This window comes from Sinocyclocheilus anshuiensis, unplaced genomic scaffold (genome assembly GCF_001515605.1).
Source record: "Sinocyclocheilus anshuiensis isolate Anshui unplaced genomic scaffold, SAMN03320099.WGS_v1.1 scaffold1184, whole genome shotgun sequence".
NCBI classification, from domain to species: Eukaryota; Metazoa; Chordata; class Actinopteri; order Cypriniformes; family Cyprinidae; genus Sinocyclocheilus; species Sinocyclocheilus anshuiensis.
The window spans coordinates 1,314,207-1,338,194 of NW_015547647.1; the positions used below are offsets into that span (position 1 = coordinate 1,314,207).

At 35.6% G+C, this 23,988-nt stretch overlaps 1 protein-coding gene and 1 long non-coding RNA gene across 4 annotated transcripts in view; one reads left to right on the forward strand and one right to left on the reverse strand.

Annotated features, from left to right (window-relative positions):
• Positions 1-23,988, reverse strand: part of LOC107701955 (potassium/sodium hyperpolarization-activated cyclic nucleotide-gated channel 1-like) — a 119,581-nt gene that overhangs the window by 28,818 nt on the left and 66,775 nt on the right. For all 3 annotated transcript variants that reach the window (XM_016504123.1, XM_016504122.1, XM_016504121.1), the window contains exons 3-4: positions 19,983-20,144; positions 4,042-4,260 (exon numbers count right to left, since the gene is read on the reverse strand). In XM_016504123.1, the coding sequence (XP_016359609.1) occupies positions 4,042-4,260; positions 19,983-20,144 (381 nt within the window). The remainder of the gene's footprint in view (positions 1-4,041; positions 4,261-19,982; positions 20,145-23,988) is intronic.
• On the forward strand, positions 2,688-17,375 carry LOC107701958 (uncharacterized). The gene is made up of 3 exons (XR_001635714.1): positions 2,688-2,698; positions 16,228-16,233; positions 17,259-17,375. It is a non-coding gene; the product is annotated as an uncharacterized LOC107701958 (long non-coding RNA).

Sequence of the window (23,988 nt, forward strand, 5' to 3'; positions counted from 1 at the left end):
TATATATGTAAGTTTTGATATTTTTAGCTGTAGTACTTTAATTAGAGTGCTTGAACAGTTTGCTCTGTAACATGGTAGTTAAGTTAGTTAAACAGCCTGGTTGGGACACCAGCACACCAGTATCCAAAATAAGTCATACCGTATGCTGGTGTTCAGTGATGCTGTTCTTCTCGGCAGTATGGGACAGTGACATTGGCTTTGTCACCTGACCTCTACTGTTTACATACAGTGACCACTGAGAGGCCCATTCAATATGAATTCCATTTGCATATCTCTCTGGGCAGGGGAGCCATATCTAATATCCATTTGCAATGGATTTTAATTGGCATTATGGTGGGATGAAACCACAGCGGTGACATTGCAATCCTAAATGGAAGAGGAACGTGAAGTGTGTCACACAGCTCGTTTGTGTCGAACACTACACGGCCACCGCAAGGTCAAAAAATCATATTTAAATTGAAGATAAGAGTCCGTGCCGGGACAGGAGGAGAGATGTAAATTAATAGAAGCCTTTTGTCCGTTTCAGACCGCTGTGTCATTGTCGTGGTGAAGGTGACACCGGCTACGTGTGCATCTCAGATAAGCCAGTGCACCCATGACAGGGGAATTGATGGTACGCATGAGCTATGGATGTGTGCAGCACCCTGTTTTTCAGAGCAAGGAATCTCATTAGCTTGGAAATCCCACACTTTGTTCCGCTAAAGGGTTTCAGCTAAATGGCTTTGCCAATCAAGAAGATGTAAGGGCGGGCTGTAATGAGAAAATGTAACTTTATGAATGTGAGTAAACTCCTAGATGGCATTTTAAAACCCGTAACAGCGTCATGAATGAGTTACAGTGAAAATTAGCCTGTGTTCGTCTCTGGATATTGATTGGATCGTATGTCGGAATGTGTATAAGCTACTACAATAAATATAGAGGATACTGAAATTTAGTTGGTTGTTTAGCAGACATTTTATTTCCTAAGGCAGCTTATAGTACACTTGATAAAGAAATGCAAAAATTTTTTCTAAAAGCTTATTTTTGTTGACAAACAGAAATTGTATAATTATAAATTTCATAACTCAATCAGTGTCTCTTTGAAGTATCAACTTTGTCTCTGGTGTTAAATTTCTTAGGAGAAATAGAAATGGAAACAAAAGAGATATTATTTGATATACAGTAGGAGTTTAAAGTTTAAAGCTACACTACCATTCAAATGATTAAAATTCCACTGCCATTATTTGATCAAAAATAAAATAAAAACAGGAATATTGTGAAATATTATTACAATTTAAAATAACCGTTTTCTAGTTATATTAATATTTTTGAATGACATTTATTTCTGTGATGTCAATGCTGAATTTTCAGCATCATTACTCCAGTTTTCAGTGTCACATGATCCTTCCAAAATCAATCTAATATGCTGATTTGCTGCTAAAAAAACGTTTTTTCTTATTAATGGTGTGTTAATGTGTTATCATTTATTTGAAATATATATTTATGCAACAATGTAAAAGTCTTTACTTTTATTTTGTACCATTAGTAGTACCATTCTTTACTTTTATTTAAATATAATGCATCCATGCTAAATAAAGGTATTTCCTTAAAAGGGTCATATGATGCTTTTTTAAAGATCATTATTTTGTGTATTTGGTGTAACAGAATATGCTGACATGCTTTAATGTTCAAAAAACGCATAATTTTTCAAATACTGTACATTATTGTAGGTCCTCTATGCCCCGCCTCTCTCAAACGATTCGTTTTCTACAAAGTCCCTCCTTCCGACAAGCGCAGTCTGCTCTGATTGGCCAGCTGACCCAGTGCATTGTGATTGGCCGAACACTGCAAGCACTCGTCGGAAATGAGAGAAAGGAAAACGTGAAATCGCATCATATGACCCCTTTAAAAAATAAATACATACATTAAAATATACACAGTTTGAGACATTGTTGAGATCTCTTCAAAACCTCTAGAAGAAAGACTCATAGTTACTAGGCTCTTTTTCAAAAAGAACATCTGAGAAACATAAGAAAAAAGTCTCAATTTGCTCTCTATTTAACCTCTGGAGCAAAAGCTAAGATGTTAAAAAGGTCTTATTTGTGATATTTCTTTAAGTTTCTTTTAAGTGTATATTCATACTTTTCTCTGGTACACTGTCAGAAAAAAAAGTACTTTTAGAGCAACATCATCTCACTGGGTCAGTACTAATACGCATCTAATGGTAGATATGTGTACTTTTTGAGGATACTGCCCCTGTGACAAGCTTACTAAATGGTACAATCTTTTTCTGACAGTGTTGTGTATGTTTTCTTTTTCATTTAGTCTGTGCCAACTCCCTGGAGCACAATCCCATTCTCTCTATTTCAATCTCGTCTTTCCACTCATCCACTGTAATGGCATTAAACAGAGAACCTGATGGCTCATGTTGGCATGACGTTGTGTGTGTGTGTTGTGACTTTAACCCGGCTCATTGAGGTCGGGTTGGCCACCCAAACAAAGCCCAGATGAGATAAGCCCCCTTCTCTCATGGGACAAAGCAGCTCTTGCACATGCTTTGGCCCGGAGAGAGTGTTTATGTCGTTCACTTGGGATAAATCCTCTTTGAAAGCACATGGGATATAATGATCCACTAACGGTACAACAAGCCCTCAAAGACAAGACGCTAGAATGAGGGATAATCTGCCAATCCCTCCTCTCATGGTTTCTTGGGGAGAAAGTTGCATGCTGTTTAGAGGAAGTGAAATCGATATGCTGTGGCATCTCTGAGTTGATGACTTAAGCATCACAATCCTCGATTGAGCTTAGTAATGAGCTATACCGCTGAGGTCAGAGAACTGCAGGAATGTGTTAGCTATTGCACTGGTTCAGAAACAGGTGCAGGTGTGAATTACATGTGTCTGTGGTGCTATTGCTATATGCTGTTTACAAGTGAGCGTGACAAAGAAACAAGCACTATGAGAAAATAAAGAGCAGAATGTGTGGGAGATAATAGAAATGAGAAGGCAAGTTTAGGTGGTTACTATTGAACTTATGCAAGACTTTATTTGTAAAACAATTTTACTTAATAAAAAATTATAAAATTATTATTATTATTATTATTATTAATATAATAATAACAATAATAATAATAATAATAATAATTTTATAGTAAATGCAATTCTTTTGTATTTTTAATAATTTATTTATTACAATAATTGAAACATTTATTATTATTAATACAATTCCTCCTAATTGCTAATAATAATAATAATAATAATAATAGTAACCAAGAACATGAATTACTAATTAATATTTAATTTCCTTGTTTATATTATTATTGTTGTTGTTGTTTTTTGTCATTGTTGTTTTTAATAATAAAGAAAATTCCTTCATTTTAATAATAATAATAATAATAATAATAATAATAATAATAATTAAGCTTAATTACAATACTTAAGCACAATATTTTTGGATGAAGAATATTAATTAATAATAATAGTCATTTTTCTTTGATTATTCAATAATAATAATAATAATAATAATAATAAGTATTATTATAACAATAATACAACTTAATCATAATATTTTTGAATAATAAAGAATATTAATTACTAATAAATAAGAATCAATTTCCTTGATTAGGCAATAATAATAATAATTACAGCAATAACAATAATATTACAAAAGAAGGAATTTTCATAATTATCAAAATAATAATATTAATAATAATTTTCTATAAAAAAGAAAATTAAATATGAACAATAATTCATATTTTTGGTTATTCCAAAATATTATCAATAATTATGAATGTTCATTTTCAATTATTATTATTATTATTATATCAATGATTATTATCTTTTTGTAATATATATATATATATATATATATATATATACAGTTGCAATGATACAAAATTGCTCATTTTGGTCATACCGATGATGACACAGATTACTACGCTATTGAGATGTTGTAACATCACATGCACGTCCAGCGACGGCATGGTGGTGTAAATATCAAAATAACGTGTGAATACCTGCAAACAAACAGCTATGTGAATGAAACCAACGAGGCTGCGCTTACCTTCTCTTGGTACTGTCGTCGAGACGAGTCCAGAGACTGGATGAGGGCTGTGGCGTGACCCACGAACATTGCGTAACAGGTGGCGCCCACAATCATACTTAGCATGGTGATCCAAAGGTCTGACATGCTGACGGGCGCTCTGGCTCCATACCCGATACACAACATGTGACTCATGGCCTTGAATAGGGCGTAAGAGTACTGCTTTCCCCAGGAGTCGTTCTAAAAGAGCGAAAGAGACCGAGATGAGATGATGACACAAAAAGAAAGACAGTCAGCAATAGAAAAGCAGGTGGAGTGAATTTAACACATGTACGTTTGCAGGCAAAAACTATCAGTGTATCAGTGAGTCTCCATAGAGCGTCCTGCCAACTTAACCTTCATGCATAGCAAACTAGCTCTCTCCATGCATCTTTCCTTCCTCTTTCTCTCTCTATTTCTATTGTGTTTACTGTTCCCTTTTATATGTTGTAATCTAACCATCCACCTATATATCTTTATTCCAGGATTTTTAAAAATTTATTATTTTATTTATTTATTTTCCAATGTAATGTTCCAATGGTGGTTAAAGTTATATGGAACACTATTTTGCCTTACAACTGGGAGTACGCAACAAACAAATAATATTATGTAAATGCTTTGGTGTCTGCTAATCAACTTGGATTACTTCCATTAGCTTCTGTCAGTACGGCTCTGTGGATCCCTCATGCTGGATGGGAGAAGAAAAGGAAGGACACTTTCAGTCCTCTCACAGGCTATTAGTGCAGCTGATTTTAATGGAGAACTGTACGAATAGAAAGAGAAACTGTACTGCAGATGTACAGCAGCATGTCTGACCCTGCACAATCAATACATCAGCTCATGAATACAAGGCTGGAACTTTTTTTTTTCGTTGTTTTGTAGGCTTTTTTGTAATCTATTATATTATATTATTTTATATTTATATTATATATTTCCACTTCATGTTATCTTTAAATATTAGTGTATAATAGTATAATAAAAATAGTATAGTAATAGAGAATGTTATTTCTTCATTGAAAGCTGTAAGACTTGAAATATAATGTGCTTTAGTACTATTTTATTTTTTATAAAAAATAAGCTATTTCCTATTCCATTTGTTTGTAAAACCCCTGTTGAATCAGCATTGAATTTTATTATGATTATTAAATTTCTCTCTCTCTCTCACCCTAATTAATATTTATAAATTAATATTTATTTGTACATTTGTTATAATGATTATTAAATGGGAATGTTTTATTTATGGGAAAAAATATATAGGCCTATTAGTAAATAGTATATATTAATAGTAAACAAAAAAAAACTAATTTAAAAAAAATTAATATTTAGCTTTTTTATACACTGTCTGATAAGAATATCTTTATATATATATATATATATATAGTGCTTTAGTACTATTTTATTTTTTATAAAAAATAAGCTATTTCCTATTCCATTTGTTTGTAAAACCCCTGTTGAATCAGCATTGGATATTTTTGGGAGGTCGTACCAAATGTAGCAGTGCTCCGATGAATTTGCTTCTCTGACTTATTTTATACCTAGAAGCTATTTTCAGTTTGCTCTGTCACTCCTCAATGTCAGCATTACTCACAGACATTAGTTAACTGAGAACACGAACTAAAACAAGACTCGTATGACTTCCCGATGGCCTCAGCTCCTCGTGTTTATGTGAAGCTCACTGGGGGGATGTGACAGTTCTGTGTTCATGGATGGAGTCTGGAATGGAATTACTGACTATTTCAATCTCTTCCTGCTCTTTTTGAAGAAGAGAAAGTGCTGAGGAAGCCAACAAACGCTCGTTGGAGCCGCTCTTAAACCTGCATAGTGCTACCTGCCAACCCACAGGGCTCTCAAACGCTAGTTGGAACGCTAGTATCACACACGCTAGTTCTGCTGAGTGTGTGCACCTGTCAGAATAACTTCAGGAAAATGCTCCTGATGTGCTCGCTTTCTCTCTCTACGGCTGTATTAACTCCAGTACTGAGTTACCTATTACTGCCAAATTTAATCTCCATTCTGACTGCTGATTTCTTTCAAAGATTGATGGAAAAATTAAGGCATAATTGCACACAGAGATTGGGGTGGGGTGCATCATATTAGATATTCCATTCCATTCTGTGCTGGAATGACATCAGGGACTATGTTGTCCATTTCACATAATACTACATTTGCTGAGTGGTTCCCAGGGTGAGTCTGTTACTAATGTGTTTTCTGTTGTGTTACTATGTGGTTGTTTATGTGTTCTGAGTGGTATCTAGGGTGTTGCTATGGCCTTGTTAGGTGATTTGTTTTCTGGTTGGTTGCTACAGAATTGCTAGGGTGTTCTGATTGGTTGCTTGGGCGTTGCTAGGTTTTTGAGAGAGTTTTCTGGTTGGTAGCTATAAAATTGCTAGGGTGTTCTGAGTAGGGTTGCAAAGGGGCAGAAAATTACCAGTACATTTCTGGGTGGTTGCTACAGAACTTCTAGGGCAGGGATAGGCAACGTCAGTCCTGGAGTTCCACTGTTCTGCAGAGTAATCCTGAAGACACTGATTAGCTTGTTCAGGTGTGTTTGATTAGGGTTGGAGCTAAACACTGCAGGACTGCGGCTGTGCTCTAGGGTGTTGCTAGGGTGTTCTGATGGATTGCTAGGTGGGTGATAGGGTGTTTTGGGTGCTGGTTGCTACATCATTGCTTGGGTGTTGCAATGTGGTTTCTAAAGTGTTCTGAGTGGTTGCTAATGCACTGCAAGGGTATTGCTAGGTGGTTGATATGGTTTTCTGGGTGGGTTCTTATTAGCCCAAGTCAAAGCCAAGTTTTATTCTCATCTGGTCCTTAGATATTGCTCAAGTCTTATGTGAGTCTATGTGAGATTTTCTTCCCACCAGGGAAGAACAAATCCCAAGTCTAATCAGGTTCTTACGAAAAAAAAAAGAAAAGAAAGAATTACACTGGAAAAGTTCGTTTCAACTTCAAATTATAAGATATACATACAAGTGTTCATTATGTATCATTACCTATATTATACAATACCTGCAAAGAATTAAATTATTAAACTTTCCTGAAGAGAATCTGGTTTGTAAATGTGGGGTTGTGTGTGTAAAACCCAAAGGATCTTCCTCTGCAGTTTCTGATGACCAGATGTCAAGAGAAGGGATCCGTCCCAATCAGACTCACTCCATAAACACCTACAATCTCTCGTCCTCTGCACTCAGACACTGTTTTAACTATCACTTCAAAGTACCGGCGTATTTGATAGCTGTGGGTCCTTAAGTGGTCTGCCAATGATTAGAAGAGCCCACTTGGGAAATGTGTTGATTGGCTGATAATCTGTGTGTATGTTATAGTGTGTGTTACAGTAGGTGTCATAGACAGACAGCACCACGTAGAGCATCCCAGAGAGAGAGAGCAAAAGCAAAGTACTCACCAGGTGTTTACATGTGTCAGGTCATAATGCTCAGGTCATAATGCTCGGCTCATCCACATAATAGCCACACGAGACACTCACATGTGAATAATCCAACGTAAACACTTCTTTGTGTGGAAAATTCATTCACCTGTTCAACAATGGCAATCAAAGTGCCTTCCCAAACCTGTGAAGTTCTTTTTCCAGCATATCAGAGCCGTGGCCCTTGTGTGATTGTGCTCTCCTCACCCAGGTGTGACTCTCTCAGACGTGACCAGACATGCAGTAATTGAAATTCTATCCAATTCAGCCATTCCAACTAATCACACGCAACGTTACCAAGCCCAGTATGTCAGAAAAGGGTAATGAGGGGCTCGAATAAACCACAGGCTTTTGCATCTGAACATGCAGTATTTCATTTTCTTAATTTTCCGAATGATCATTTATACAAGGAAAGTGTAGATCAGCGACAGAACTGAGAGGTTTTGATTGGTCGCTGAACCCTATTATAACATTTTATTTTAACAGCGTATGTGCTTCTAAAATAATGATGTTTGAAGAGGCACAAGAATTAAGTGGAGAAAGTTACCACCCAGCAACCACTTAGCAACATGCAAAAAAAACAAAACAAAAAAACATTCAGAACACCATATTGTTTTCTGAAACTCCATTTTCTCTTTTCCCTATACACATTTCCTTTAATTTTTCATAAAAAATTTTTTTTTTTTTACATTTTTAAAAAATTAATTTGCATATTAAAAAAAGTCATTGAATAATTAATGTTTATTATGGTACTGGTTGTGCTAAAAAGCCGGGTTTTATGGCTGAGAATGCATGCAATGATAATGATTTAAAATTTAAAAATGTCTCAAATTTGACTGCAAATGAAAATAGTAACTGCAGCACATATTGCATTCTATTTATTTTTTCCTGAAATTAAATTAGTTTGAATTTGTTGAATTTTTTTTTTTTTTCATTGAAAATAAAAAGTATTTCCAGTCAGAGCAGTGCACACTTATGTTTTTAAATAAAATATTTTTCTTTTGTACAGGACCACAGTCTGTAATTTATGAGAACTTGTGTGTCTTTTCAACAATGGATGGTTTTTCTGGGCTCATTCTCAGCTAGCAGCTCTCACTCTCTTTTTATCTTCTGGTTTCTTGAGTCTCTTTCTCTATCTATCTCCTTCTACCTTTGTGAATGTGTTTTTCTTCTTCTGTCACCTTTTCTCTTCTCTCCCCTCTGTATTTGTCCTGATGGATGTCAGCTGAGCTATCTAAAGTGACGTGTGAGATAAAACGAAAGGTCAAGCAATCGTCACAACAGGCCGCTTGAGAATTAAAAGCAATCTTTTACCAGCTCCTAAACAGATCCCTGTTTTTTCCCTTACATCTGGTAATTAATTACTACAACAAGGAGACTTTATTAAATAAAAGTGTGAGCTATTGATTTGGCAACATCTCGGGAGACACAGCAAAACTGATGGAAATCAAAGTTAAAGGACCATTGCACATTACACACAAGTTAAGCTTTATCATCTGCATCTGATGCAGGCGTTCGATTACCACAGAAAATAGTTTTGATTAGTATCTCATGGAAATGTACAGCATTTCAAAACACAAACCTGTAAATCATAAACCGGTTTGCAGTTTGAAATTCTGTATATTTCGGTCAAAGCATTTTTTGCTGGGTTTTACAAGTTGACTAAACTATTGATAGAGCTTAATTTCAACTTAACATAAATCAATTTAAAATCCAATTTTACAAACCAAAATCACATTTTCTGTTGCTGTAATCCAGTCAGGGAGTCGCTAAACTCTCAAAAAGGGTTTAATTATCATGAAAAAGAAAAGAAAGATGTTTCTGAACATCTGGCCCTGCATATTCTGGTCTGCGTTTGTGCCTTGAGCATGTGCCAAAAATACAAAGCTACATTTTGACTTTTATTTAGGATTATTTACTTTTCATAAACCTGGGAGGATTAATGATCTCTTACTTCTTCTAATTTGGCTTTCTGCAATGTTATCTACTCTAGTCTCTTTATAATTGCCTTGGGACATGTAGTATTTTGTTCATAATTGAATAGTTGCATATTGCTTACAGTATGCAGATACTGTGCAGTACTGATTACAGTCTATTATTATTTTTTAAGTACTATTTGAAACGATAAAGTAGTATGCAACGATAAAGGATGAACAGTAGTCTGCTATTGGAAATAAATGCAGGTTTATTGCATTTCCAGTTTTGTGTAATAACCCCTCTGCCGTAAAAAAAAAAAAAAAAAATCCAAGCCCACCTGCGGAGAAAAGTAACCTCTTTATTCCAAATGAACATGGGGTCTTTTACATGCATTTAGGACAAAAATGGGACTGAGAATACAGGAGGATACCGTCTGAGCTTACAGTGTACATTATGCCATGCATTGTGGGCGAGAAGTTTAAGCAGGAAGATAATGAGTCAGGTAGTAGCGCTTCTTATTATAAATAAGCTGGAAATCACCTTTGTTCTACTGGGCCTTTCTCCTCTGATGAGCTACTGTGCAATAAAAATTCAAATGAGGCTCAGTATTTTCCTAAAACACACACACACACACTTACAAAAAGGCCACAAAAATCCATATTTCTTCTCCTCTCCACCTTATCGCTCTAACTAGCCACAAGTTTCAAAATGTTTCCAGAAAACAGAGGTCATTTAGAGAGTACAGTAATGATATTCTTCTTAATTCGGCATTACAGAAGATCAAGAGCCATATGCGGTAGATAAGAGGGCTTAATGAAGTTGTGGGCTGCATGACATTACTGGATTTAATGCATATTATAGGGTCTAGCTCTCTTCGGATGGGTCAGATGAGTTTCTTTCCGTGTGCTTGTGCATACAGAATATCATATATCAATGCGTACGTATATATGAGCACGTATGTGTTTGTTTTTCAGAATCTATTTATCTGTATTTATGTTTCTGTGTGGCTGGAACCATTAGTGACTGTCCACTTTTTATAGTAGCCTTTGTTCCAGTAACATTTTTTCCATTTATTTTCTCTATAGGCTCCAAGAGGAATCAGATCATGACAGCATTTTGTTGACATGAGAAAATGAATAAAAAGATAGAAGGTAAGAGATTGTGTGCTTAAATTCTTTTATGAAGGAATGAACTAGTCATTGAATGAAGCATCGTGAAGGAAAAGCTCAAATCTGAAACAACAGGACAATACGATTTTTGTCGACTCTTTCTGCATGTTACTTTGTTACACCAGTAAGTGACTGTGGTTTTTTTTTATGAGTCACTGAATAATTTGCTCACCTAATTCGTTCAGTACACTGATTGATTCAGGACCAACACAAGGTTTTAATGAGTGATTCATTGAATCAGTTACTCAACTCATTCATTCAGAAACACTAATTCATTCACAATCATAACAAGTGATTGTCTTTAAATGAGAGATTCAATGAGTCATTTACTTAACAGATTCTTTCAAATGACTAAATGACCCAAACAAGTGTCTGTCTTATACTGCGATCACATTTTTAATTGTTTGGTGAATTTTCCCTTGCAAAATCTTGTCATTTTAATGTCATGTCCGTGCGACTGGGAGTTTCATGTGAGGGAGAAAGTTTTCCCCATGCAGATTTCGCAACGGGTTCAAGTCGGTCATACGGATTTGTCACTTTGACCAAATGAAAGCTGTCTGGTTTGAAAAATGCTGATTGATTTATTCAATGTTGGGAGGGTAATTTGCGATGCTTCATGGGAGTGGGCAGCTGTTACTGAGCTGCTATTACCGTTTCCATGGTAACAAGAACTTATCTGATTGGTGGATCTCTTATAAGGAGTGTGGGTGGTTTAATTCTGCATTGGGAATTTGGATAAAAAAAAAGGAATTACTATAATTGCTTGAAGCTCATGGTAGGTCTGTCTTGAAAGGTTTATGCATTATTGCTAAAAATCAATCTCTCTATGAAGAACCCAACTGGTGCGCTCTATTTCAGTCTGTGGGCGCTTTTACAGGGTTTATTATCATGTCTGATGATTACAGTAAAACACCAGTGGCCTGTTACTCAAACATTTAAACCTGTCCCATACACCAGCTTTTAGATTGATTGCTCACACCCAATCAATATTACGTCACTTTTTTTTTTTATTTATTTTTGGTGTTTTTGCTTTAATTTGTATAGGACAGTATTTAGACAGAAAGCGACGTGGGAGAGAAAGAGGGGGAACATGATCGGTAAAGGTCCACGAGCCGGGACTCGAAATTGGGACGCCCGAAGCACAAAGGCGCTATATGTCGGCATGCTGCACACAAGGCTATTGGTGCCAACACATCACCTTTACCACCAAAACAAACCATCCAATCCACAGACACACAGAGAGCACTCTGGGATATGTGTGTGTTTTATGCATCTGTGTTTATTTATAGCAGAGGCAATAGTCACAATTTTGTGCAACGGTAACATACGAGATGACCTTACAGTTTAGACTGGCATTTGAAGTAATGGTTTAAACGAGAGAAATACGGCCACGGCCAATGAAATGGAAGATTAAAAATACAAAACAAGAGCTTATTAAAGTTGTGCTCGGAGAGGCAAGCGGCCTTTTAGTGTCACTACTACACCAACCTTTTGACTTAACATGAGGTGAGTGTTGTCTAAAGGTGCGTAGAAAATGTTTTTCTCTCTCTCTCTCTCTCCATCTTTTTAATAATATAAGATTAAATATAATGTAATATATTAAAATTAAATATAATACATTATAATATAGCATCATTATATTATATTATAAAACTGTAAACTAACTTTTCTACAAAAGCAGAGAATGCATGTTAAAAAGAACAAAATATTAATAGATATTAATTAATATTATTATATAGTCTTTATAATGTAATGTAATATAATATAATGTGTTTTTGAATATGATCATTTATGGATAATTCTAACATTCTGAGTAGAGCATTTAGATTAGAGAGTTTAAATATAAAAGTATTATATTTATTATATAAGTGAATCGAGAAAGTGTTCACTCTCACAGCGATATGCAAGTTTATGACTTTTAACTTTAAATAAGCTTTCATAAAATTCTAAACTTTAAATGTTTAACAAAAGTTCTATTCAGATGATACAATGAATACAATGCCAACAACCTTTGTGAATAGCTCAAGTGAATAAACTCTCAGAATAATTATCATTTTTTTATATAATCATTAATTTTGTGCTCTGTCTAGGAAATCTACAGTGTTATTTTGCATAAATTAGCTGTGAATGTACTCAACATGAGCAATCAACTTAACCAACTTAAAGAGGGCATATTTTGGAAAACAGATTGTTTTGCTCTTGAAAAAACATTTCATGTTCTTTTAAGACACATTTTAACATTGAAAACATTAATAGGAGGCCAGAAACATCCAGAGGTTTTAAAATGATATATAAAGCAGTAAAATGTGTTAATGTTACTGTTAACAACTTTTAACTTTTAAAGCCACTGCCATTTTATATTTGCCATATATATTTTGATAAACATAATGTGAATTATTGCATATATATAGTTGGGCTGCTTGATATTTTTGTGGATTGTTTAATGCATCCTTGATGAAATAAATAAACATTAAAAAAAAATCTTACTGATCTCATATTTACATACAAACAGTTATTTAATTTATTATGTATTTATTTTAGTGCTGTCAATCGATTAAAAAAAATTAACTAATTAATCGCATATTTTTCTGAAATTAATCGCGATTAATCCCACATAACATTAAAGTTTTTAAATATGCTTTTATATTGCAATAATTTCACATTCAATCTTTAAATTAATGTACAAACAGCATAAAGACAGTATATTTTTAATATAGTTTATTTCGCGCTTTGATGTGAAAGGATCAGAGCCGATCCTAGACTTCTGGGGGCCCTACGTAAAACTGTGTCGGCGGTGGTGGGGGGTGGGGGGGTTATGAATGACGAGTTATGAATGAATGAAACGCCTTTGTCCGCTTGAGAAACGGTGTCTCTTCCGCGGCTCGGTACGCTTTCAACTCGTTTTTTTGGGTTTTTTTGTCTCGAGTAAGACACTGTATGACATTCACATAACATGATTTGACTGATTTTTACGTAGAAAGAGCGACAGCACACCGCATTAAAAGAAATGACATAAGCGGTTTTCATAACCCTGGCCAAATTCAGAAACGAAACTAAAATTAAATCATCTTTGAGAGCAAGGGGGCTCCCTGGTTTTTCGGGGGCCCTACGCAACTTGCGTACTTTGCGTATAGGGAGGATCGGCTCTGGAAAGGGTACAGGCTACAGCGCGTGCCGGCGCCTTTATGCATGCAATTGAAGAGCTCGTTTGACTCACGCCTGGCGCTGAAGTGAAGTGGAGCGCGCGTCTGAAACGTCTCCCGTTCTCAGTCGTTCTGCAACTGAATAAATGCACTTCTTGTCAAGAGAAAAAGTGACAGAAGCAGCAGTTGTGAGTGGGGTGGCCAACCCTAGCCCCGCCCCTGCGTTAATTGCCTTAAAGGTTAAAAAACTCAAAAAAGTGTATTTTGAGGGTTATAAAGCATTTGCAAAGTTTCATTCCCTTACTATAAAAACATGCATTTTTGAAGACTTATTAACTTAATTTGAAATCTTTTATCTAGTTGAATAAGTATACAATACTGTATTAGACAAGCTTGCAACCTACTTTTTAGTAAAATAGAGCTTTAGTGGATGCACAGCAGCAAGCATTGTCCCTCTGAGAAGTTGTGAAGTGCATCTTTCCATCGGTCAGTGTCGTCCACTCGATACTTTTGGAGTGCTTGATGCATAGTGATAGTTGCAGGACCTACAGGCTGGACATGGTCCACAGAGAGATGATTCACAGACTTTTACCACCAAGTCATTTCACAAGGGGTTACTTTTACCAGTGGTTATTTCTTCAAAAAATGTTTGTAGACGGTAAAAGACTTTACCGGCGCAAGAACACACAGACCATAAAAAAGTCTGAAAGAAATGACTGATGTAGCTAATTCAGATGGGATCAAAATATATAAAAACAGTAAAATAAATTTAAATCACACAGAATTTTAGCATCTGAATAGGACTTTTGTTAAACATAATTTTAGAATTAGTAAAGTAAAAAAACAAGTAAAAAAATATTTTAAAATATTAATATAAATACATTACTGGTGTCAAAATTAGCGCGTTAACGCAGGCGATTAATTTTTTTCAGTTTAATGTGTTAAAAATATTTAAAAAATGTTACACATTTTGTGTTCCTATCATTTTGGGCCCGACTATGTTAGGTTTCAAATATACCTAATAGTACATAAAATTATCTATGAAGTTATATTAGTGTCTCACACACTTTTGAGACTGAATGACTGAATGAAACAAACAAACAAAAAAAAAATTATTGGCGAACCAATGCAGTATGCAAAATGTTTCACTTTTTCATCTGAAAGTGAAAGTTTATGCAAGGAAAATGAATTTATTTTGTTTGTAAACTACAGTAATATTTGTTGTTTTGATGCTGTTTTGTTGTTTTTTGAAATATGTATGTACGTTTCGTAAATTTGGACTGTTTTTGAGCAATCATGCAGGTTATAAATTAATTCTATTCATTTCAACCGGGTTAATACTGTCAATTCTCAGATTATATGTTCCTATAAATTTCATACAATGGTGTTAGTGAGGCCAGCAGGGGGTGCTCACCCTGTGGTCTGTGTGGGTCCTAACGCCCCAGTGTAGTGACGGGGACACTATACTGTCAACAAGCACCGTCCTTCGGATGAGACGTTAAACCGAGGTCCTGACTCTCTGTGGTCATTAAAAATCCCAGGATGTCTTTCGAAAAGAGTAGAGGTGTGACCTCGGCATCCTGGACAAATTTGCCCATTGGCCTCTGATCATCATGGCCTCCTAACAATCCCCATATCTACTGATTGGCTTCATCACTCTGTCTCCTCTCCACCAATAAGCTGGTGTGTGGTGGGCGTTCTAGCGCACTATGGCTGCCGTCGCATCATCCAGGTGGATGCTGCACACTGGTGGTGGATGAGGAGATACCCCCTGACAATGTAAAGCGCTTTGAGTGCCTAGAAAAGCGCTATATAAATGTAAAGAATTATTATTATTATACAATGATATATTCAAATAAAATTTCTCATCAATATCGAAAAAAAAAATGCTGATCAAATACATTTTAGTTTTTGCTGAAAATATTAAGTCTAAAAAACGATTCTTCGGGTACAAACAGACCTGGAAAATACTATACCGTTTCAGAATGCTTCAGTAGGGTTAAATAACAATATAAATGGACTTTAGGGAAAAAAAATGAAGCTACAAGTGTGGAATGTGACCCATTTTGTACTATCTCTTTCAAATAATGAGTTATACGGTGCTTTAAAGTTACAGTCACTTGGTTTGGATCCTGCTGAGGGAGGCATGTCGAGATCCCCAGACATTCCTCCAACGCTAACCTCTCTGATGGCTAAATTAACCCAACAGCCTGGCCGGTAACACAGTTGGTGTCGCCTCCTGTCAGCTCAGACTCAATGTCTCAATTAGCACTCCCCCGCCAGGGCATTATATCGTCATCTTCATTTCGCCCGCCTAAACCCTGAATTACTGAGCAGCAGGGCCACCGCCTCCCTCTGGGACCCCCATCCTTGCACGGGGAAAAGACAGCACCGGGAATCTTTGCTCATTTTTCATCTGCATTGATTTTTTGGGGAGGAGAAAGTGGTGCAGAGGTAAACAGGGAGGTCATTGATTCAAAGTCACACAAAGATGCTGAAGGAAGGACAGTGGGAGATAAATGTACCTAGACTAAGAAGGTACATAAAAATGGATGTGTCTTACGGTACAGAAAAGTAAAACAAAACACTTTCCTTGGCTTTTGATTTTCTGTTTGTTTCTGTTATGATTTTCTGGTTGTGGCATTTCTCTGAGACAAGCCCAGGTGAATGAGACAGATGAAAAATAATGATGCAGTCTTGATCTAGCCTAATTTACAGAAAGGAAGAGGTGGTGCATCTCTTTCAGTTTAGAAACCCCTCGCTGAGGAAATGTCGCATCAAAACACCTGCAGATTTGATGACTCAGTAACACAAGCTCATTTTGAGAGAATAAACCCTGGCACAATTGACTGTTTTACAATATTAAGCGATCTGCATTCAGTATTCATGGTTGATGTGCATGTTTGTAGGCGACGGAATGATGTATGATCGGAATGATCATATTTACAAGATGAGCACAGAAAGTCGTTATTTTACATTTGTTGACACAAGTGGCATAGAAATTGGAATGTTTTAATTGTAAATATGAATTACAGAATTGTCATTATACTATACACAACCAAGTTTGGGATCAGTAAGATTTTTTGTTAAATACTTTTATTAATCAAGGATGCAATAAACTGATCAAAAGAGACCGTAAAAACATTTACATTATTGCAAATATATATATATATATATTTTAAATAAATGAAACTTTCTATTCATCAAAGAATCCTGCTTTTCTTTTTGTTGCATTAGTGATAAAACATCTATCGGTTTTTGCTAAAGTGAAAAAGAAATGCCCACATCAACTTTTTCACTTGCAAGCACATTGTAATTATGACTTCTAGGCTTGTAAGTGGAACTTCCCAGAAGGAAGGTAACATTAAAACCGTTAACTGATTTGGAACATTCTGGTTTTGGAATAGCCTTCATATGGTCTTTTAAAATGCTGTCTAGATAGGCAACTCACTAGGTTTTGTAACGGATCTCAAGTGTTTATGTACTGCAATAAGTTCTCATTCTCTGTTTAAAAAGGAAAAAAAAAATAATAATAAGGAACCTGAGGCTAGTGTTACCGGGCGAACGAGACATGAGACTTGCGGATCCATTTGAAAAGCTTTAATAGGAGACAGAGACGTGGTCCATAAAACAGGCATGGGTCAGACAATGGCAAACAGGTATATTGAGGGCAAGACAGAAGAGTAATCCAAAATGGGCGTGGTCGATAAGCGGCTAACAATATCCAGAGGGCTTGACATGAGGGGTAATCCAAACTTTTATTAGCCTTAAAGCAGGGCACACGCCCGCTTGAAGGCTATATTCAAGAAGATTTGCACATGCCCATTACAGGCCGTCTGCTGATCTCTGTGCATGCTTTCAAAGTGAATGCATAATTTTTGTTAGCAGAAAATCAGAGAAATCTGACTTCCTAAAACAGCGTGACACAGTTGGCCTTGAACTAAAAAAGCCTAATGCTTTTACCAGCACTGCAATTTGACCTGGAATGTGAGTTGAACTCATTCGAAAATGCCGGGAGAAAAAAAAAAAAAGTATCTTGGCATTTAAACATCCATTTAGCACCAACATGATGTGCGGTGAAAAACTACAGCGAGCCATCTGTCCTGATTAGCTGAAGAGCTCTCGTTTGATAAAGGTCAAGTGTAAAATGTTCTGCCCAGTGACTCTCGGATTTTAACAGTAATGGGACGTGCAAGTCCAAATATTCGTATGCTAGATTTGTTTAATTTACTTTTTTTTTTCTTTTGGATTTTATATTATACTGACTAACTGTTTGGATTATTGCTGCAATCACGGTGTGTAAGTAGTTTTAGATGTCCGTTCATGATTTTGTCAAACATACTGAAGTTTGAAACTCTGACTTCTCTGAAATTCTCTTAATTTTCCCACTTGTCTGTTGCGACGTCATGTAAAACCACCAAACCTGCAGTCAATTTAACAAAAATGGCTATTGACAATTAACAGTTTTTGGATTGCACACTGCAGCTTATTCTGGCCAAATACTGCCCCCATACAAGAACAGAATGTCTGTATGGAATGATATTCCGGACAATATCCAAAAGGAATTGCAAATTGTATTTGCAATTGCGTTTTCAATTTGTGGACTGTTCTTGGTTTTCCACCAGTAGTGGGCGTGGCATACTTTCCGACTATATCAATAAACCCCACCCTCAAGACTGATTGACAGCTGACTGAGTTAGGCATTGGAAATGCAAGTGCAAAGGGGATTGAGATTCCACATGAATTTTGTGAGGGTTGGAGCAGGATGCGGAGAAACTGAAATAGCAATTGGTGATTTTTCTATTGCTATTCCAAAATGACAGAATCATAACTTGTAATACATTGGAAATGCAATTGCAAATTGACTTTGCGTTTCCATTTAAAATCTGGCAGACATGTTTCATACATGGAAAAGAAAATGGAAACACAAATGCACGATTTGCAGTTGCGTTTGGATTTTTTCTCAACGTATGCGTCCACAAATTGAAAACGTAAATGCAATACAATAAAATGTGCAATTCCATTTGAATATTGTCCGAAATATCGTTCCATATATCTGGTCAGCATGTAGAGCAATCAACCCTTTTTTGTGTGTAAACTTTGTGTTCAGATTTGTTTGTTTTTTTTGTACACACCAAGGCTATATCCTGCTTCGTGTTTTTGAAAGAATGTTTTTTTTTTTTATGCAAACCAAAGCTGCGTTTTTTTGATCAAAATAAAGAAAAAATAGTAATATTCTAAAATATTATTACAATTTAAAAGAACATTTTTCTATTTTAATATTTTTTTAAATGTAATTAATTCCTGTATTGTAAACCTGAATTTTCAGCATCATTACTCCAGTCTTCAGTGTTACATGATCCTTCAGAAAACATTCTAGAAACTTATTATTATTATAATTTTTATAGGATTGTTTGATAAATAGAAAATCTATTCTAAAATCTAAAATCTATTCTAAATGAATAGCATTTATTTGAGACTTTTTTTGTGTAACAATTTGATGTATGTAATGCTTTTTTACAGAATAAAGTATGAATTTCTGGGGGGAATATAATTGAACGTAGTGTATGTTTATTTGTTCCTAATTGCCTAAAAAAAAAAAAAATTTTTTTTTTATTAAACTGGCAGACAAACTGAATGATTAGATTTTCTTCACAAGCGCTCATAATTTCAACATGTTAAGACATGATTTTGGTTCCTAGCAGAATGATAAAAAACATCCCTGACCCCTAAAAGCTGCATTGGAGTTTACGATTTTCGAAGTGCTTTCCAGTTTTGTATGCAGTATGCATCAGACAGTCAGACGAACAGCGAAGACTAGTTAGGTAAAGACCTCTACACATATTTCAGTTTGATATGCCATTTTATTATTACCAGTGTTATCAGTTGCTTTCTTTGTTCTTCTGTATTTTGCAAGAGGTGAATTTATGTAGTGATTAAGTATTTTGCTGTCATAACCAACAAAGCCACTCTTGGATCCATAAGAGTTGCCATAGAAACTAGTCATTTCTGAGTCCCGCAATGTGAACGATTCAGAGTAGGATCTGAGTTGTCATCTCGTAATTACGGTAATTCTGACACGGCATGTATTTACTGTCATAATTAAGTTTCTTAATGAAGAATAGTTAAACATTTAGAGAACATTTTCACTAAATCATTCTTTTTATTGCCCACTGATCAAATGATCATTTTGACCTGATCCAATGTGTAGTTCAACTTAAAATCTGATAATAGGTTCTGAAGGAGTAATGAAAAGTTTTGAATACTTACAACCATACCATTTAGCGACACCCAGCAATCAGGAGGGAAGTCTTGCAGGAGAGGCACCAGAAACTGCAGGCATCCGTCCCAGTGGCACAGCAACAACATCATGCCAATCAGGTTAAAGATTCTTACCACTGCACTCGCCAGGTCATATGTCATATGAAAAATCTGAAGGAGGAACACAAGGAGAAAAAGGTCAGTGGTTTCATTAAAGAATAGTGCACAGGATGGCGTTTTGTTGAATAACAGAAATCATTATTTTGCATATTAAGAAAACAGTGTCACGTGACCCTCAAGACTTGAGTAATGGATGCTGAAAATTCAGCTTTGACAGCACAGGAATAAATTACATTTTAAATATATTAGAAAATAAAATAGTTATTTTAAATTGTAATAATATTTCACAATATTACTATTTTTACTGCATTTCTGATCAAATAAATGCAGCCTTAGTGAGCATAAGAGACTTATTTCTAAAATATTTAAAAAATCTCACCGTAAACTTGTAAAATAAATGATAGTGTACTGTAGGGCTGCATGATAAATCGCATGCGATATTTAACGCGCATCTTATCAGTAAAGCCGGTTCTGTAATCAGTGGTAATTCTCCATCACCTGCGTGCTTTCACATTGAGCAGCATTAACTACACAGAGCCGTTGTTCACTGACGAGTTGCGCAAAACCACGTTCATATACGCGCGATTTTTTGCGCAGCTCGTCAGTGAACAACGGCTCTGTGTAGTTAATGCTGCTCAATGTGAAAGCCCGCAGGTGATGGAGATTTATCGCTGATTACAGAACCGGCTTTACTGACAAGATGCGCATTAAATATCGCATGCGATTTATCGTGCAGCCCTAGTGTACTGTATATTTGTATTTTTTGTTATTATTTTTCACAACCCAAATGGCCATGTGATTTATTCAAAAGTCATTTCAGAGTTCAGAGAAAGTAAATCCATTTTAATTGTTTTTTTCCCTCATATGTATAACATGCACTGATGAATCATGCACAATAAAATCAGTGACATTTATTAAGAAAGTAAATTGGCTACATTTTGATTTCTGTTAGTCTATAACAACTGAAAAGCTACTAGATACGCCTCATAGTCTGTTTCCTACTCTAATCTCCCTTGTTCTTAATAACCAGTGTTATGTTGTATCAGAATTGCTATGTAGACAAAACTGATAATCTTATGCCTTTTCACCTCTTTGTAGATTTATATATCTAATAATGATGCATTGAGAATAAAGTGAACATCACGGGAGCGCTGCATCTCGCAGAATGATGAGCCACTGCCCTGGAGGATCATTCAAAACAATTACACTTGACCCCAAAGACAGTCAATATGAGAAGAGAAGATGTGTTATCCATCTCATCTCTGCCTACTAAAACCTCTGATACTTAAGTCAGCTAAAACCAGCAAACCAGCTTAGGCCTGTTTAACCATCAACTGCAATGCACCAACAATAAGCAAAATAATTAACTTGACATAGGCTAAATGGGAAGCTTGACAATACATATCATCAGGAGTGTGATTTACCAGATTCGAACAAACATTGGGCCAAATATTCAAAATGTATCATATTACCAAGTGACAGATGATTTTGCACCAAAACACACTCTAAAAAAAAAAAAAAATTCTTTGGCTTTAGTGGTTCCAAAAAAAAACCTTCAACATCCATGGAAACGTTTCATTTGTGCAAAAGGTTCTTCATAGTGTAAAAAGGTTCTTTAGATTATTAAATTATTAAATGTTTTATTTAAGAAGTGTTCATTGAAAGGTTCTTTGGGGAACCCAAAAATGGTGGTTCTATGGAATTCACTCTTGAAAATAAAATTAGCATGGATGGTTCCATGAAGAACTTTAAACATTAATGTAACATTACATTACACAAAATGTTCTTAATAGTGGAAAAAGGTTCTTTTAAGAACTTTTCACTAAAAGGTTCTTTGGAAACCAAAAAAAGGTTCTTCAATGGCATCACTGAAATAAACCCCTTTTGGAACCTTTATTTTTAAGCGTGTACCTTTGACATCAAAAAAGATATTCTTCTCCCTTTTAAAAGCATACTTATTGTGCTATCCTAATTATGCACAATTTTAAGGTAAGTTGTTTTTTATTATTTGCATTTGGCATTTTCAGAGCAGACCTGCTACTTGTTTTGGTCACGACCCACCCGTTGAGAGGTTTCAATGATAATGCCGCCCACAGGCTCTTACGTGAAACATTAGGTACTCTTACACACGATTGCAAGAGTCCTCGTCTGTCTTAGCGAATGCCTGGGATATTTGCATGTGTTTTGAGCAGAGGTAGATTTGGTTTATGTTTCACAAGAGCAATAGTCAGGATCAAAGAGAGGGAGAGGAAAGGAGAGAGGGAGATACAAAACAGGGGACATGGCCTGAAATGATATGAGATTACATATAAACACGGCAGATGATTAGTCATATGCAAACTACATTGTGCGCTGGCACAACAGAGTCTCAGAGGGGTGAAAGGCTTTGAATACCTACAAAAATCAATTCAGGCTTGGCAAGACGGAAGCGGGTGGAAATTTTAAATGGATTGAAATAATGCAGAGAAATGGATAGGGGGTTAGAGTAAGTGTGTGTGTGCGAAAGAGATACACATTTCTTCTTTTTGTGTTGCTGTTTATTCAGTGTAGTCAACTGAAAGAGACTATAGTTGTTATATAATTCACATGATCTCTTTTTTACATTTAGACTTCTACAAAACTTCTCTATTTACAACAACATAATTGCATTTTGCTTCCATAATGTGACGCACTGCTTGGTGAAACAGAATTTTAAATGTTTAAAAATGTATGGTAGGACTTGATTGTATCCATTGGGGATTGAACTAATTGTAAAAGTGGTCTCCACTGTATATGACAGGTAATTTTAGGGGTTGGAAAATACGAGGAATTGGTCATTGTTAAAGATAAAAAATTTTTTTTTTTTGGACTAACATGCACTGATGAACACAAAAGACCAGGGAAACAAGCACTAAGGAGTGATTTTGATTAACCCAGGCTCATTAGAAAAACATGCATGTGGTGACATTTTTGCAAAATGATGTGAAATGTCCAATGAGTGATGCTTTGGTTAGTTTTTTCTGAAACATATGAATATGAATCTGGCGACATTGTATTGCTTTGGTTGTTGTATGTATCGCGGCAGCTCAGAAATTAAATGTTTATGCTCTATTCCATTTGAAAATAACATACCAACTACCCTAAACCTAACTTATAGTGTTAATGAAAGCAAATGTGAGATAAAAAATACATTTGCTTAAGGAACCATGCCATTTTAGCTCATTTCTAGAAGTATTTTATTAGGACTTGTGTTTCCCGCACTTTGCATCGCAAGTGTAATGAAGAGCTACCAGGTGAGCTACGGCGTAAGTTTACTACACTAGAAAAGCTAGATTTAGAGCTGGTTATGTGATGAAAACATCAGAATGTATTAGTTTACAAATAATGCACTATGGTGAAAGTGTTTTGAGATTAACATAACATAGAATTGTGCAAGGAACTGCATGAAAAGAAGTCTTTATAAATCGATAATCTGCCCCGAAAACATAATTTGTGTGAAATGTTGTTGGTGTTTCACTGCCAATAGTGTTAATTTCAGCTGGAAAGTCCAGTGAGTAGTATGAATATGTAAATTTTTTGAGTTTTGCAAAAATGTAGACAGAGGCATGTTTTTCCAATAAGCCTAAGTTGAATTTGATCTCATATTGACTTTTAAGAGCATGCTATATCACTGCTATGAAATATTCCAACATTACAATTCAGGCTGAAACTCCAAACACTTTTAACATAACCTCCTACAGCTTGATAATTTGAATTGGTCAGTTTCATCCAACATGAATAAAGAGACAGATCCCATTGGTTAATCAGACAAGCTCATGTTATAGCGCAGCGTGCTCGTCCATCATTAGCGAACAGCACGGGATAAAAGGTTTCAACGGCACTGGCTGCAAACAAAGCCGATGTTCTCTCCTGAATG